This window comes from Nerophis lumbriciformis, linkage group LG07 (genome assembly GCF_033978685.3).
Source record: "Nerophis lumbriciformis linkage group LG07, RoL_Nlum_v2.1, whole genome shotgun sequence".
Taxonomy (NCBI): domain Eukaryota; kingdom Metazoa; phylum Chordata; class Actinopteri; order Syngnathiformes; family Syngnathidae; genus Nerophis; species Nerophis lumbriciformis.
Genome location: NC_084554.2, coordinates 49,650,548 through 49,669,141, shown reverse-complemented (window position 1 = coordinate 49,669,141; position 18,594 = coordinate 49,650,548). Strand labels below are relative to the sequence as shown.

The 18,594-nt window shown below is 35.6% G+C and overlaps 1 protein-coding gene across 1 annotated transcript; it reads right to left on the bottom strand.

Annotated features, from left to right (window-relative positions):
• Positions 1-257: 257 nt before the first annotated feature.
• On the bottom strand, positions 258-15,206 carry LOC133609191 (uncharacterized). Its single transcript, XM_061964698.1, has 8 exons — positions 15,139-15,206; positions 14,963-15,068; positions 12,179-12,323; positions 12,004-12,117; positions 11,742-11,886; positions 9,076-9,224; positions 1,164-1,303; positions 258-1,092 (listed from the first exon to the last, which is right to left on the bottom strand). Exons 2-8 carry the CDS (start codon positions 15,060-15,062, stop codon positions 941-943), a joined length of 945 nt encoding a protein of 314 aa, XP_061820682.1. The 5' UTR covers positions 15,063-15,068; positions 15,139-15,206; the 3' UTR covers positions 258-940.
• Positions 15,207-18,594: the final 3,388 nt, after the last annotated feature.

The window sequence follows — 18,594 nt, the reverse complement described above, 5'->3', positions numbered from 1 at the left end:
CAATGTCACCACGGTCCATAAATAAAGTACTGGTGTTTTTACGAGGCAGTTTAGTACCTTTTTTTTAATTCATTACGGCAGTACTTTATAAGTACTGGTTCACTGTACAACTTTAATATAAACATTGAGACAAACTTCCTATTTTCAAGATGTTTTTATGAAAGGGTGTCCTAACTGTCAGGTTCAAACACTGATGACATCTATTAAACAAGACAAGAAGCAAGGAATTAAACAGAGACAGAATAAATTTGGCTCAATTGAGGAGAGACGTCTGGACTGTACTCTTGAACAGTCTCACCACGCTCTGGCGAAAGATTGCACGCCTCCTCTTTTATTTGGACTTTCCCTGATTACATGGCAACAGCTGTTTCTAAGGGACGGGGGTCGTAAACAGCCATTGCCTTTGATTAAAACAGTTCAAAGAAAAGGTCATAAAACAGTTCAAAGCAAAGGTCGCCATGAGGGGAGTCAGGCCCTGCTTCCTCTCCGCTTTGTAGTTCTTGGGTCAAGACAAAATCTTTCTGTGGATTACAACAGAAGAAAGAAACAGAACACCTTCAAGTTGCTTCCCATCCTACGCAGTGGAGTTTTACAAGTCTTCTTCTTGGTAGGATTAACGACAGCTTTTGTCTTCTCGCCGGGAACTCGTGGCAACACAAAGTTTTGTGATAACTTAGATACAATTATTCTAACATAAATAAGTATTTGCAAATACTCCTTTTAGAACAGTATCTTGGAGAGAGTTTATCTCCAAATAAATACATTGACATGAGAACTGGAGCGTAATTGAATAGGCATGCAGTGTTTATGATCGGTATGTAAGACTTGCATAAAGGTTCAGAGATCATCCAGGAACAATAAAAGCTCATGTAAGATAATCATATCCTGTTAATGATTAAAAGTTTAGGAAACAGCAGTAGCCAGCTACTTCTATCAGAACCTATCGAAGTGCCTTCCTTTGGTTCTGAGCAGCCTCCATGGGCTCCATGGCCTCGGGGCTGACGTTGTCGTAGAGCGGCTGTTTGCAGTGACGCCAAAACACAAGAACCAGGCGTACGGCAAACATCAAGGACGCCGCGGCCAACAGCACGACTGCAACGAGAGAAGAGAAGCGCTTTGTCACCGACGTCCGGCCGCGTGGTTGTCATGACGACCGACTTTACCGATGAAGATGCCACTGCGACTTGGTGCCGCCGCATCGTAGTTCTTGTCAAAGTTCCCTGCCAGCGCCCAGATCACCACCGGGTAGTTTATGAGGATGTAGCGCACGTGTTTGTCCAGGACCACGTTCTCCACGAAGAACCTGTTGGGCAAAATTCGTATTTTGGTCAATTTTCTTGTCTGTAGAAAAATGTCATTTAAAACATTTGTACGCACACACAACACTTAAGACCTTCAGTCATACTTGCCAACCTTGAGACCTCCGATTTCGGGAGGTGGGGGGTGAGGGCGTGGTCGGGGGTGGGGCGGGGCGTGGTTGGGGGCGTGGTTAAGAGGGGAGGAGTATATTGACAGCTAGAATTCACCAAGTCAAGTATTTCATATATATATATATATATATATATATATATATATATATATATATATATATATATATATATATATATATATATATATGTGTATATATATATATATATATATATATATATATATATATATATATATATATATATATACAGGTAAAAGCCAGTAAATTAGAATATTTTGAAAAACTTGATTTATTTCAGTAATTGCATTCAAAAGGTGTAACTTGTACATTATATTTATTCATTGCACACAGACTGATGCATTCAAATGTTTATTTCATTTAATTTTGATGATTTGAAGTGGCAACAAATGAAAATCCAAAATTCCGTGTGTCACAAAATTAGAATATTACTTAAGCCTAATACAAAAAAGGGATTTTTAGAAATGTTGGCCAACTGAAAAGTATGAAAATGAAAAATATGAGCATGTACAATACTCAATACTTGGTTGGAGCTCCTTTTGCCTCAATTACTGCGTTAATGCGGCGTGGCATGGAGTCGATGAGTTTCTGGCACTGCTCAGGTGTTATGAGAGCCCAGGTTGCTCTGATAGTGGCCTTCAACTCTTCTGCGTTTTGGGGTCTGGCATTCTGCATCTTCCTTTTCACAATACCCCACAGATTTTCTATGGGGCTAAGGTCAGGGGAGTTGGCGGGCCAATTTAGAACAGAAATACCATGGTCCGTAAACCAGGCACGGGTAGATTTTGCGCTGTGTGCAGGCGCCAAGTCCTGTTGGAATTTGAAATCTCCATCTCCATAGAGCAGGTCAGCAGCAGGAAGCATGAAGTGCTCTAAAACTTGCTGGTAGACGGCTGCGTTGACCCTGGATCTCAGGAAACAGAGTGGACCGACACCAGCAGATGACATGGCACCCCAAACCATCACCCAACCATGCAAATTTTGCATTTCCTTTGGAAATCGAGGTCCCAGAGTCTGGAGGAAGACAGGAGAGGCACAGGATCCACGTTGCCTGAAGTCTAGTGTAAAGTTTCCACCATCAGTGATGGTTTGGGGTGCCATGTCATCTGCTGGTGTCGGTCCACTCTGTTTCCTGAGATCCAGGGTCAACGCAGCCGTCTACCAGCAAGTTTTAGAGCACTTCATGCTTCCTGCTGCTGACCTGCTCTATGGAGATGGAGATTTCAAGTTCCAACAGGACTTGGCGCCTGCACACAGCGCAAAATCTACCCATGCCTGGTTTACGGACCATGGTATTTCTGTTCTAGATTGGCCCGCCAACTCCCCTGACCTTAGCCCCATAGAAAATCTGTGGGGTATTGTGAAAAGGAAGATGCAGAATGCCAGACCCAAAAACGCAGAAGAGTTGAAGGCCACTATCAGAGCAACCTGGGCTCTCATAACACCTGAGCAGTGCCAGAAACTCGTCGACTCCATGCCACGCCGCATTAACGCAGTAATTGAGGCAAAAGGAGCTCCAACCAAGTATTGAGTATTGTACATGCTCATATTTTTCATTTTCATACTTTTCAGTTGGCCAACATTTCTAAAAATCCCTTTTTTGTATTAGCCTTAAGTAATATTCTAATTTTGTGACACACGGAATTTTGGATTTTCATTTGTTGCCACTTCAAATCATCAAAATTAAATGAAATAAACATTTGAATGCATCAGTCTGTGTGCAATGAATAAATATAATGTACAAGTTACACCTTTTGAATGCAATTACTGAAATAAATCAAGTTTTTCAAAATATTCTAATTTACTGGCTTTTACCTGTATATATATATATATAAAATCTACATCCTGAAAATATGCAAACAAAACTGTGTTTAGATAAATAATTGATACTTCAAACTTGCATAAATAAATATTAAGGAATATAACATAACTTGGCTTCTGAGAGTTTCAAAATGTGATGAATAAAATGCTAAAGTTGTTGATAAACAAGCAATTATTTTAATAATTAAATATGGTAATTTTAAATGAATTATTATGATAATTTAAATATGTTTTTTTTTAATGTATAATTCTATGGCTGGATGTAATAAGGAGTCACGAAAAAATACAAATAAAAATACAATTAATTTTGATGTTTTTAGCAAAATATAGTAAAAATGTATTTAGTTTTTGTTTTTTTCACTTCAAGAAACTCTTCAAACTTAAAAGTGTTTATAAAGCACAAAGAAGAAGAATCTATGATAAACATTCTGAATTTATTACATCTATCCATTAATTTTCTACATAATCTTATTTAGTTCACCCTATGAAGTATAACTTACTTCACTAACTATTATTTATTTTTAATGTTATTAGTTATAGAGAATATTGTAATAATAATAATAATAATAATAGATTATATTTGTAAAAATCACTTTACATTGAGCAAACAACCTCAAAGTGCTACAGTGTATTAAAAAAATAAAAATAAAAAGATAATAAAAAAAATAAAAAATAAAAACTAGAACAGCCTGATAGCTAGAACTAGTATGCATGTATATAAAAAAGGCTTCTTTTTTTTAGAAGGGTTTTAAAGCCTTTTTTAATAATAATAATAACTGGGATTTATATAGCACTTTTCTAAGTACCCAAAGTCGCTTTACATGTTGAACCCATCAATCATTCACACCTGGTGATGGTAAGCTACTTTCATAGCCACAGCTGCCCTGGGGTAGACTGACGGAAGCGTGGCTGCAATTTGCGCCAACGGCCCCTCCGACCACCACCTATCATTCATCATCCAATTCACCGGTGTGAGTGGCACCGGGGGAAAAGGGTGAAGTGTCCCGCCCAAAGACACAACGGCAGCGATTTTTGGATGGTAAGAGGCGGGGAGCGAACCTGCAACCCTCAGGTTTCTGGCACGGTTGCTCTACCCACTACGCCATGCCGCCCCAAAAAAAGCATTCACAGTCTGTGGTGCCCTCAGGTGGTCAGGGAGAGCGTTCCACAGACTGGGAGCGGCGGAGCAGAAAGCCCGGTCTCCCATTGTTCGTAGCTTTGTCCTCGGAGGTTGGAGGAGGTTAGCCTGTCCGGAGCGGAGGTGTCGTGTGGAGGATTTGGGGGTGACAAGTTCTTTGAGGTAGAGGGGGGCATTTCCATGGAGTCACTGGTGGGTTAGTATATTGTGAATAAATCGATAACAGGAAGTGAACAAAAGTCTTAGCAACTGCTATGTAAAGGAAACGGGGTAGGATTGAATAAGCTCTGCTTCTTCCTGCTCCTTTTCGAACATGTTGAATAGAGGAACTGGAAATTGTGATGCATGCATGTTCCAAATAAACACAAACTCAACTCAACTCAACTCAATAACAAGTTTTGCAAAGGTACACACTAAAAAAATGTGCGTACCCAATTTTAACCCAACTGCTAGTTCAGAAAAGGACAAACCCCTTATTTGAGTTATTTTAACTCAACATTTTGGGTAGATTTTTTTCAACCCAACTTTTGCGTTGAATTATTTAACCAAAAAGTTGAGTAATAAAAACATAATGTTGGGTTATTCCCAACCAAACTATTGGGTTGAATTATTTAACCAAAAAGTTGAGTTATGAGAACTTAATGTTGGGTTATTCCCAACCAAATTATTGGGTTGAATTATTTAACCCAAAAAATTGAGTTATGAGAACTTAATGTTGGGTTATTCCCAACCAAATTATTGGGTTGAATTATTTAACCCAAAAAGTTGAGTTATGATGACTCAATGTTGGGTTATTCCCAACCAAATTATTGGGTTGAATTATTTAACCAAAAAGTTGAGTTATGAGAAGTTAATGTTGGGTTATTCCCAACCAAATTGTTGGTTTGAATTATTTAACCCAAAAAGTTGAGTTATGATAACTCAATGTTGGGTTATTCCCAACTAAATTATTGGGTTGAAATATTTAACCCAACAAGTTGAGTTATGAGAAGTTAATGTTGGGTTATTCCCAACCAAATTATTGGGTTGAATTATTTAACCCAAAAAATTTAGTTATGAGAACTTAATGTTGGGTTATTCCCAACCAAATTATTGGGTTGAATTATTTAACCCAAAAAGTTGAGTTATGATAACTCAATGTTGGGTTATTCCCAACCAAATTATTGGGTTGAATTATTTAACCCAAAAAATTGAGTTATGAGAACTTAATGTTGGGTTATTCCCAACCAAATTATTGGGTTGAATTATTTAACCCAAAAAATTTAGTTATGAGAACTTAATGTTGGGTTATTCCCAACCAAATTATTGGTTTGAATTATTTAACCCAAAAAGTTGAGTTATGATAACTCAATGTTGGGTTATTCCCAACCAAATTATTGGGTTGAATTATTTAACCCAAAAAGTTGAGTTATGAGAACTTAATGTTGGGTTATTCCCAACCAAATTATTGGGTTGAATTATTTAACCCAAAAAGTTGAGTTATGATAACTCAATGTTGGGTTATTCCCAACCAAATTATTGGGTTGAATTATTTAACCAAAAAGTTGAGTTATGATAACTCAATGTTGGGTTATTCCCAACCAAATTATTGGGTTGAATTATTTAACCCAAAAAGTTGAGTTATGAGAACCTAATGTTGGGTTATTCCCAACCAAATTATTGGGTTGAATTATTTAACCCAAAAAGTTGAGTTATGATAACTCAATGTTGGGTTATTCCCAACCAAATTATTGGGTTGAATTATTTAACCAATAAGTTGAGTTATGAGAACTTAATGTTGAGTTATTCCCAACCAAATTATTGGGTTGAATTATTTAACCAAAAAGTTGAGTTATGATAACTCAATGTTGGGTTATTCCCAACCAAATTATTGGGTTGAATTATTTAACCCAAAAAGTTGAGTTATGAGAACCTAATGTTGGGTTATTCCCAACCAAATTATTGGGTTGAATTATTTAACCCAAAAAGTTGAGTTATGATAACTCAATGTTGGGTTATTCCCAACCAAATTATTGGGTTGAATTATTTAACCAAAAAGTTGAGTTATGATAACTCAATGTTGGGTTATTCCCAACCAAATTATTGGGTTGAATTATTTAACCCAAAAAGTTGAGTTATGAGAACCTAATGTTGGGTTATTCCCAACCAAATTATTGGGTTGAATTATTTAACCCAAAAAGTTGAGTTATGATAACTCAATGTTGGGTTATTCCCAACCAAATTATTGGGTTGAATTATTTAACCCAAAAAATTGAGTTATGAGAACTTAATGTTGGGTTATTCCCAACCAAATTATTGGGTTGAATTATTTAACCCAAAAAGTTGAGTTATGAGAACTTAATGTTGGGTTATTCCCAACCAAATTATTGGTTTGAATTATTTAACCCAAAAAGTTGAGTTGTGATAACTCAATGTTGGGTTATTCCCAACCAAATTATTGGGTTGAAATATTTAACCCAAAAGTTGAATTACGCTAACTCAATGTTGGTTGATTCATAACCCAAATATTGGGTTGAAATTATTTAACACAAGAGCTGAGTTATGCTCACTACAATGTTGGGTTATTCCAAACCCAACTATTGGGTTGTGCAATTTAGCGCTCCTTGACCCAATAGTTGGTTAAAAATTAGAAATGTTACTGCTGGTTTGTCCTACTCCTTCCCAACTACTCATCAGAATATACTCAAAAGCAAAATATGAGTGACACTTTCTTTACAAGAATTGCCGTGTATGGTATTGGTAGTTCTATACAGCATGCTCAAATATTTTCATGTACATAAGATGTGTGATTGTAAATAATGTTAATGAGATTAATCCTTAATAAAATTCCCTTCAAGAAAAAAGTACCTTTTTGATAAAATTAAAAAAAGCCTTTTACCCAAAAATGCATTACTCATTGAAAATCCACCCAAAAATGGTTCATAGTTTTGAAAACCCAGAATTTGAGGTAAAATAATACCCTTATAACCCAAAAAATGGATTGCTCTAAATAAAAATAACTCCAAAATTTAACTCATAAATTGGGTTAGCAAAATAACCCAGCATTTTTTAGTGTGTAAGACAGTTTTATGGCCCTCGTGCATTCCTGAAGTCCGATGGAGATGTCTCCAAACCCCATACTTGCCAACCTTGAGACCTCCGATTTCGGGAGGTGGGGGGTGGGGCGGGGGCGTGGTCGGGGGTGGGGCGGGGGGCGTGGTTAAGATATAGATAGATAGATAGATATATATATATATATATATATATATATATATATATATATATATATATATATATATATATATATATATATATATATATATATATATATATATATATATATATATATATATATATATATATATATATATATGAGGGACGGCGTGGCGCAGTGGGAGAGTGGCCGTGCGCGACCCGAGGGTCCCTGGTTCAATCCCCACCTAGTACCAACCTCGTCATGTCCGTTGTGTCCTGAGCAAGACACATCACCCTTGCTCCTGATGGGTGCTGGTAGCGCCTTGCATGGCAGCTCCCTCCATCAGTGTGTGAATGGGTAAATGTGGAAGTAGTGTCAAAGCGCTTTGAGTACCTTGAAGGTAGAAAAGCGCTATACAAGTACAACCCATTTATCATTTATCATTTATCAAATACTTGACTTTCAGTTAATTCTAGCTATATATATATATATAAATAAAATAAATACTTGAATTTCAGTGTTCATTTACAAACTACAACTCACAAACACTTTAGAGTTAGGCTCCACCATCAGAATGTGTACTTAAACTTATAAAGATCACATGGATATTATTCAGTGAGTTGATTCACCAAAACTAACCTGTTATACAGGAGGAAAAGCACACAGGACGTTTTAATTGTTCACAGACTGGTCGCGCTCATCAGAATGACAAGACACTTCCGGTCTGCAGGTGATAGCATTCAATTGGGAAGAAACGCCCTACTGCCCCCTACTGACCAATGTGAATACTGATAAATGTGTAATGACAGCTCCAAAAACGAATTCAAACCACAAAATAAAATAAATAAATCAACACAAAAATGTGACACATTATGGTGGGTCACATATGCATGTACAGTAGATGACAGTATTGTCCTGTTTAAAAGTGTCACAACATTGCTGTTTACGGCAGACGAACTGCTTTACGGTAGACACTGTTGTTGTGTGTTGTCAACACGTCACTCAGGTCCGCCTGAATTTCGGGAGTTTTTCGGGAGAAAATTTGTCCCGGGAGGTTTTCGGGAGAGGCGCAGAATTTCGGGAGTCTCCCGGAAAATCCGGGAGGGTTGGCAAGTATACCAAACCCCCACCTTCTCCACGTATATGACAGATGGCTGCGATGTTGGAAGATCAGTCCTTCATTTTTGTTTGGTCAAAAGGGTTCTATCCAAAAATGTTCTTATGTAATAAACACTCCAGTTTTTGCTAAAATCACAACCAGATCAAGGGACACTTTGCCAAACCCTCTTTTCTCACAATCAGGCGAGTTTGGAAGATTTCTGTGTCTCTTCAGAACTTTTCTTTTCTGCCAACTGATTTGACTTGAGATCTAAAAGAAATACTTGAAAGACCTCAGCTTTCTCTGGACCTGTCTTTAGGAATAATTTCAGAACAAATCTGACGGGGTTGTATTTTCGTAACACCTGAGCTAGAACTGGGCACGGGTTCGCTCACCACACGAGCAGCACGAGGGTCAGGGCACAATACGAGACGGTGGCGGCGTCAGCAGGCGCCATCTTGGCTTCGTACGTCAGCACAATGGTCAGGTTGATCAGCGTGGCGATGGTGGTCCAGGTTGTGTAGATCATCACGCCGTTCTGAACCTGGGAAAACCACATTTTCAAATGAAAATACAGGGCATTAAGTATTTGATTTTTGATTCCATGGTAGAGAAATAGAATGTTCTTACAATCCAGAAAAGAGAAATACGTATTTGATGCCAGCAAGCAAGTACTTTTGTGCATTCAAACAACCTAAGCTCCATGGAAAGACCAAAGAGCTGTCAAAGGACCTAAAGCAGGGGTGTCCAAAGTGCGGCTCGCTGCAATTTTTTTTAACACATTCCAAAAAATAACATTACTGGTAAAACATAAAAAAGTGTAATAAAAGAGCAAACAAGTGAAATGTTACAAGAAAAAGTTGCAATGTTCTAATAACACAAAGCTGTCATGCAGGCGGGGTTTTCTTTTTAATTGTCATTGTTCAAAAAATAACAATGAATAAAAATTAACGTTGTGAATTATTGACCTCCAATTATTTCAAATCAAATATTCAACTTTTACATTTTTGATGAGGGGGAGATATTTCCTATTTTTTGCGCTTGCCATAAAAACACAGTTTCTATAACAAAAAGGGCATTGAAAAAATAAACACACACGCGCAAAAAATAAATAAATCTGAAGTTGATTAAGAGACTTAAGCATTGAAAGTAAAAAATAAATAAATAAAATGTATATATATATATATATATATATATACACATATATATATATATATATATATATATATATATATATATATATATATATATATATATATATATATATATATATATATATATATATATATATATATATATATATATATATGTCTTAATAAGGTTATCCAAAAAATAGTGCTCGATACCGTAGTAGAGCGCAATATATGTATGTGTGGGGAAAAAAATCACAAGACTATTTCATCTCTACAGGCCTGTTTCATGAGGGGGGTTCCCTCAATCATCAGGAGATGATTGAGGGAACCCCCCCTCATGAAACAGGCCTGTAGAGATGAAATAGTCTTGTGATTTTTTTCCCCACACATACATATATATATATATATATATATATATATATATATATATATATATATATATATATATATATATATATATATATATATATATATATATATATATATATATATATATACATATATACATATATATATATACTGTATATATATATATATATATATATATATATATATATATATATATATATATATACATATATATATATATAACTTATTTAAACACATTAATGAGTGGGACCCTTTTAGATCCCTGAGAATTTCAGTGGGATTTTTTTAAACTCATCGCTCAAAAAAAAAAAAAAAAAATCAATGCTGTTTTGAATTTATTGACCTATTTTTAGGCTTCAATTACTTCACGTCACATATTCCACTTTTAAATATTTTTTTGGGGGAAAATATTGTACATTCTGTGGGTTTGCCATTAAAAATATATTTTCTCTGATGAAAACTGCATAAAATAGGCAACCGAAAAGATCGTATAATCAACAGATAGATCTGAAGTCGGTCTGGAGATTTCAGCATTGAAAGTAAGAACAGTTGCAAGAGTGGGGCCCTTTTAGATCCCTGAGAATTTAGTGTTTTTTAAAAAAAAATTCAACTGTCATCCATCCATTCATCCATCTTATCCGAGGTCGGGTGGCGGGGGAAGCAGCCCAAACAAAGAAGCCCAGACTTCCCTCTCCCCAGCCACTTCATTCAGCTCCTCCCAGAGTATCCCGAGGCATTCCCAGGCCAGCTGGGAGACATAGTCTCTCCAACGTGTCCTGGGTCTTCCCCGTGGCTTCCTATCAGTCGGAAGGTGCCCTGAACACCTCCCCAGAGAGGCGTCCGTGGAGCATCCTGACCAGATGCCCTAACCATCATCGGCTTTACTTTGAGCTCCTCCCGAAAGACAGGGAGAGCCCTGCCACCCGACGGAGGAAACTCATTCCGGCTTGTCCCTTTGGTCATAACCCAAAGCTCATGACCATAGGTGAGGTTAGGAACGTAGATCGACCAGTAAATTGAGAGCTTTGCCTTCCGGTTCGATACAGGGTCCTCATCACTGCAGACGCCGCACCGATCCGCCTGTCGATCTCAGGATCCGCTCTTCCCTAACTCGTGAACAAGACCCAGAGGTACTTCAACTCCTCCACTTGGGGTAGAATCTCGCCCCCAACCCGGAGATGGCACTCCACCCTTTCAACCACAACCACATTCCAATAGACCACCGTGGACTCAGACTTGGAGGTGCTCACCCTCGGCTGTGAACCGATCCAGTGAGAGCTGAAAATCCCGGCCAGATGAAGCCATCAGGACCACATCTGCAAAAGCAGAGACCTCCTCAACCGGACCCCCTCAACGCCCTGACTGCGCCTAGAAAAGCTACATATGGAATTGGTTTTGAAAATGAAACAACGGTTGGATTTTTCAGTGTGCGGTCCTCAGTGGAGGAAACTTGGACATCCCTGACCTAAGAGCACGGTTGTAGACCTGCACAGGAGTGGAATGGACTACACAAGACCGGCAGCAAGACGCTGGGTGGAAAAGAGAGCTGGGTTACTAACCAGAATGCGAATGAGCCACAGGTCTGCGTTGTGGTACTTCTTCAGCCAGGGTCCATAAACGTGGAGGCCGTGGCAGGCGAAGGTGATGGTGGCGTAGTTGGTGCCGGCGACCAGGATGAGAAAAACCAGCGCCGCAATCATCAGCCTTGCGGGAGAAGAGGTTTCACGTTTGAACACTTTGTTGTCCACAAGAGTGGGATGAACTTTCCTGTCTTAGCAGCGCACGTGGACAACACACATTTAGTCCAAACAGTCATCTCACCCTCGATCCCAAACCAGCAGCCAGGAAATATTGAAGACCAGATTGAGACACCAGCACAGGAAGAAGCCATAAGGCAAGACTGGAGGGCTGCAGTAAACGTAACCGTAGGCGTTCCTGCAGGCAAGACACTTTCAGCGTTCACTCCCATGTTATGTTTCATGTTGCAGATGGTTACTTTCTGCAAAGGTTAGCCAGGATGTAGATGAGCATGAGGGTCAACCACACGTAGATCACGCTCCAGATGCTGAAGGTCCATCCTGAAGGCGTGATCTCCGTGTCAAAGACATCGGACACGTTGCCTGTGGTGGTGCGGAAAGGACCTGCATGGACGCAAACACCATCAACGCAAACCTAATAAACACCATCGACACTAACACGATGAACGTAATAAACACCATCAATATCATCAACTCAAATGTAATAAACATCATCAACACAAACACGATGAAACACCATCAACACCATCAACACAAACACGATTAATGTAATAAACACCATCTACACTATCAACACTCACACATTGAGCATAATAAACACAATCAACACCATCAACACTAAGACGATAAATGTAATAAACACCATCCACACCATCAACACGAACACGATAAACGTAATAAACACCATCAACACCATCAACGCAAACGTAATAAACACCATCAACACCATCAATACTAACACGATGAACGTAATAAACACCATCAACGCAAACACGATGAAACACCGTCAACACAAACACGATTAATGTAATAAACACCATCTACACTATCAACACTCACACAATGAGCATAATAAACACAATCAACACCATCAACACTAAGACGATAAATGTAATAAACACCATCCACACCATCAACACTAACACGATAAACGTAATAAACACCATCAACACCATCAACGCAAACGTAATAAACACCATCAACACCATCCATCAACACTAATACTAAGAACGTAATAAAAAACACCATCCATCAACACCATCAACACAAACACGATGAACGTAATAAACACCATCAACGCAAACGTAACAAACACCATCAACACCATCAATACTAACACGATGAACGTAATAAACACCATCAACACAAACACGATTAATGTAATAAACACCATCTACACCATCAACACTAACACAATGAACGTAATAAACACAATCAACACCATCAACACTAACACGATAAACGTAATAAACACCATCAACACTAACACGATAAACGTAATAATCACCATCAACACCATCAACACTAACACGAGAAACGTAATAAACACCATCAACACAAACACGATGAACGTAATAAACACCATCAACACAAAAACGATGAACGTAATAAACACCATCAACACAAACACGATTAATGTAATAAACTCCATCGACACCATCAACACTAACACAATGAACGTAATAAACACAATCAACACAAACACGATTAATGTAATAAACACCATCAACACCGTCAACACAAACACGATTAATGTAATAAACACCATCAACACAAACACCTTCAACACTTCATGTTTATCATATTTATCATGTTTATCATATTAATCGTGTTCATCGTGTTTATCATGTTCATCGTGTTTATCATATTTAGCATAATTATCATGTTTATCATATTAATCATGAAGAAACACAATGAACATGATAAACATGCTAAATATGATTAACTTGATTAAACATGATAAATATGATTAACATGATAAATATGATAAACATGATAAACACGATGAACACAATGAACAGGATAAGCACAATGAACATGATAAACATGACAAACATGATTAACATGACAAACATGATAAACATGACACACATGACAAACATGATAAACATGACAAACATGATTGACATGACAAACATGATAAACATGACACACATGACAAACATGATAAACATGATAAACATGACACACATGACAAACATGATAAACATGACAAACATGATAAACATGACAAACATGATAAACACGATCAACATGACAAACATGATAAACATGACACACATGACAAACATGATAAACATGACAAACATGATAAACATGATAAACATGACAAACATGACAAACATGATAAACATGACAAGCAAGATAAACATGACAGACATGATAAATATGATGAACTTGACACACACGACAAACATGATGAACATGAGAAATGTGATAAACATGACAAACATGATAAACATGACAAACATGATAAACATGACAATCATGATATACATGACAAACATGATAAACATGACAAACATGAGAAACATGATATACATGACAAACATGATAAACATGACAAACATGATTAACATGACAAACATGACACACATGATAAACATGACAAACATGATAAACATGACAAACATGATTAACATGACAAACATGATAAACATGACACACATGACAAACATGATAAACATGACAAACATGACACACATGATAAACATGACAAACATGATAAACATGACAAACATGATTAACATGACAAACATGATAAACATGACACACATGACACACATTATAAACATGACAAATATGACAAACATGACAACAATGATAAACATGACAAGCATGATATACATGACAAACATGATAAACATGACAAACATGACAAAACATGACAAACATGATGAACATGATAAACATGACAAACATGACAAATATGATAAATATGACAAACATGATAAACATGACAAACATGATTAACATGACAAACATGATAAACATGACCAACATGACAAACATGATAAACATGACAAGCATGATAAACATGACAAACATGACAAACATGACACACACGACAAACATGATAAACATGAGAAATATGATGAACATGACAAACATGACAAACATGATAAACATGACAAACATGATAAACATGACAAACATGACAAACATGACAAACATGTTAAACAGGAATCAAGGAGATGGGGAGGATAAAGTGCAAGGGCATATCTGAGAAGGACCTGACTTACTTAATGCCAGAACAGAGAGGCCGTTGAAAAGCAGACTCAGGACGTAGAAGAAGACAGACAGCAGAATGAGGACGAGACGTCCAGCATGATGTTTGCCCATGGTGCTCTAAACACAAGCAACACATGACAACATGACAGTTACACAACACGCTGCATGCAAAGTCACACAACAGTACCTTTGTGTTGCGCGTCAACAAACCAGACAAAGTGAGGCGTGAGCACGTTTATTTTATGTGTTAGCTTCTTTATGACCACCTGCAGGTCACGTGCTGCTCTTATCTTCCAAACACTCCTCCTGCAACACGCTCACATAACACCACACACACAACATTACACAACCACGTGCTGAACACTGTTACATACAAACACCTTTAAAGTGACATTATTCAACATGTTACAAAATATTCAACGTGTTCGAAAATATTCAACATGTTGCAAAATATTCAACACGTTCCAAAATATTCAACATGTTCCAAAATATTCAACATGTTGCAAAATATTCAACATGTTCCAAAATATTCAACATTTTCTAAAATGTTCAACATGTTCCAAAATATTCAACATGTTGCAAAATATTAGATGTATTGCAAAATATTCAACATGTTGCAAAATATTCAATATGTTGCAAAATATTTAACATGTTGCAAAATATTCGATGTGTTGCAAAATATTTAATGTGTTCCAAAATATTCAACATGTTGTAAAATATTCAATATGTTGCAAAATATTCAATATGTTGCAAAATATTCAATATGTTGCAAAACATTCAACGTGTTGCAAAATATTCAACGTGTTGCAAAATATTCAACACGTTCCAAAATATTCAACATGTTCCAAAATATTCAACATGTTGCAAAATATTCAACATGTTGCAAAATAATCAACATGTTTTAAAATATTCAACATGTTCCAAAATATTCAACATGTTGCAAAATATTCAACATGTTTTAAAATATTCAACATGTTGCAAAATATTCAACATGTAGCAAAATAATTAACATGTTTTAAAATATTCAACGTGTTCTAAAATATTCAACATGTTGCAAAATATTCAACATGTTGCATATTTTGCAACATGTTGAATATTTTGCAACATTTAATATGTTGCAAAATATTTAACATGTTGCAAAATATTCAATGTGTTGCAAAATATTTAATGTTTTCCAAAATATTCAACAGGTTGTAAAATATTAAATATGTTGCAAAATATTCAACGTGTTGCAAAATATTCAACGTGTTGCAAAATATTCAACATATTACAAAATATTCAACATGTTGTAAAATATTCAACATGTTACAAAATAATCAACATGTTTTAAAATATTCAACGTGTTTTAAAATATTCAATGTGTTGCAAAATATTCAACGTGTCGCAAAATATTCAACATGTTGCAAAATATTTAACATGTTGCAAAATATTCAATGTGTTGCAAAATATTTAATGTGTTCCAAAATATTCAACATGTTGTAAAATATTCAATATGTTCTAAAATATTCAACGTGCTGCAAAATATTCAACGTGCTGCAAAATATTCAATGTGTTGCAAAATATTCAACGTGTTGCAAAATATTAAACATATTGCAAAATTTTCAACATGTTGCAAAATATTCAACATGTTGCAAAATATGCAACATATTGCAAAATAATCATGCTGCAAACTTTTCATCCATCCATTTTCTACCGCTTATTCCCTTCAAGGTCGCGGGGGGCGCTGGAGCCTATGCAAACTTTTCAACATGTTGCAAAATATTCAACATGTTGCAAAATATTCAGCATGTTCCAAAATATTCAACATTTTCTAAAATGTTCAACATGTTCCAAAATATTCAACATGTTGCAAAATATTAGATGTATTGCAAAATATTCAACATGTTGCAAAATATTCAACATTTTCTAAAATGTTCAACATGTTCCAAAATATTCAATATGTTGTAAAATATTCAAAATGTTGCAAAATATTCAATGTCTTGCAAAATATTCAATGTGTTGCAAAATATTCAACATGTTGCAAAATTTTCAACATGTTGTAAAATATTCAACGTGTTGCAAAATATTCAACATGTGGCAAAATATTCAATATGTTGCATCATGTTTATCATATTAATCATGAAGAAACACAATGAACATGATAAACATGCTGAATATGATTAACTTGATTAAACATGATAAATATGATTAACATGATAAATATAATAAACATGATAAACACGATGAACACAATGAACAGGATAAGCACAATGAACACAATGAACAGGATAAGCACAATGAACATGACAAACATGATTAACTTGAAAAACATGTAAACATGACACACATGACAAACATGATAAACATGAAAAACATGATAAACATGACAAACATGATAAACATGACAAACATGATAAACATGAAAAACATGATAAACATGATAAACATGACAAACATGATAAACATGACACACATGACAAACATGATAAACATGACAAACATGATAAACATGACAAACATGATAAACATGATAAACATGACAAACATGATAAACATGACAAGCAAGATAAACATGACAAACATGATAAACATGATGAACATGACACACACGACAAACATGATGAACATGAGAAATTAGATAAACATGAAAAACATGATAAACATGATAAACATGACAAACATGATAAACATGACACACATGACAAACATGATAAACATGACAAACATGATAAACATGACAAACATGATAAACATGACAAACATGATAAACATGACAAGCAAGATAAACATGACAAACATGATAAACATGATGAACATGACACACACGACAAACATGATGAACATGAGAAATTAGATAAACATGACAAACATGATAAACATGACAAACATGACAATCATGATATACATGACAAACATGATAAACATGACAAACATGATATACATGACAAACATAATGAACATAAACATGTTGCAAAATTTTCAACATGTTGCAAAATATTCAACATGTTGCAAAATATTCAACATGTGGCAAAATATTCAATATGTTGCAAAATATTTAACATGTTGCAAAATATTCAATGTGTTGCAAAATATTTAATGTGTTCCAAAATATTCAACATGTTGTAAAATATTCAATATGTTCTAAAATATTCAACGTGCTGCAAAATATTCAACGTGCTGCAAAATATTCAACGTGTTGCAAAATTTTCAATATGTTGCAAAATTTGCAACATGTTGCAAAATATTGAACATGTTGCAAAATAATCAACATGTTGCAAGATTTTCAATATGTTGCAAGATTTTCAATATGTTGCAAGATTTTCAACATGTTCCAAAATATTCAACATGTTGCAAAATATTCAACATGTTGCAAAATATTCAACATGTTCCAAAATTTTCAACATGTTGCAAAATATTCAACATGTTGCAAAATAATCAACATGTTGCAAGATTTTCAACATGTTGCAAGATTTTCAACATGTTCCAAAATATTCAACATGTTGCAAAATATTCAACATGTTCCAAATTTTTCAACATGTTGCAAAATATTCAACATGTTGCAAAATAATCAACATGTTGCAAGATTTTATACATGTTGCAAGATTTTCAACATGTTCTAAAATATTCAACATGTTGCAAAATAATCAACATGTTGCAAACTTTT

Coding starts and splice junctions, on each gene's coding strand:
- LOC133609191 (XM_061964698.1), bottom strand. CDS start 15,062: ATGGGCAAACATCATGCTGGACGTCTCGTCCTCATTCTGCTGTCTGTC. Junction 12,118..12,178: donor CTGGCTAACCTTTGCAGAAA/GTAACCATCTGC, acceptor TCTTGCCTGCAG/GAACGCCTACGGTTACGTTT. Junction 11,887..12,003: donor CTGCTGGTTTGGGATCGAGG/GTGAGATGACTG, acceptor TTCTCCCGCAAG/GCTGATGATTGCGGCGCTGG.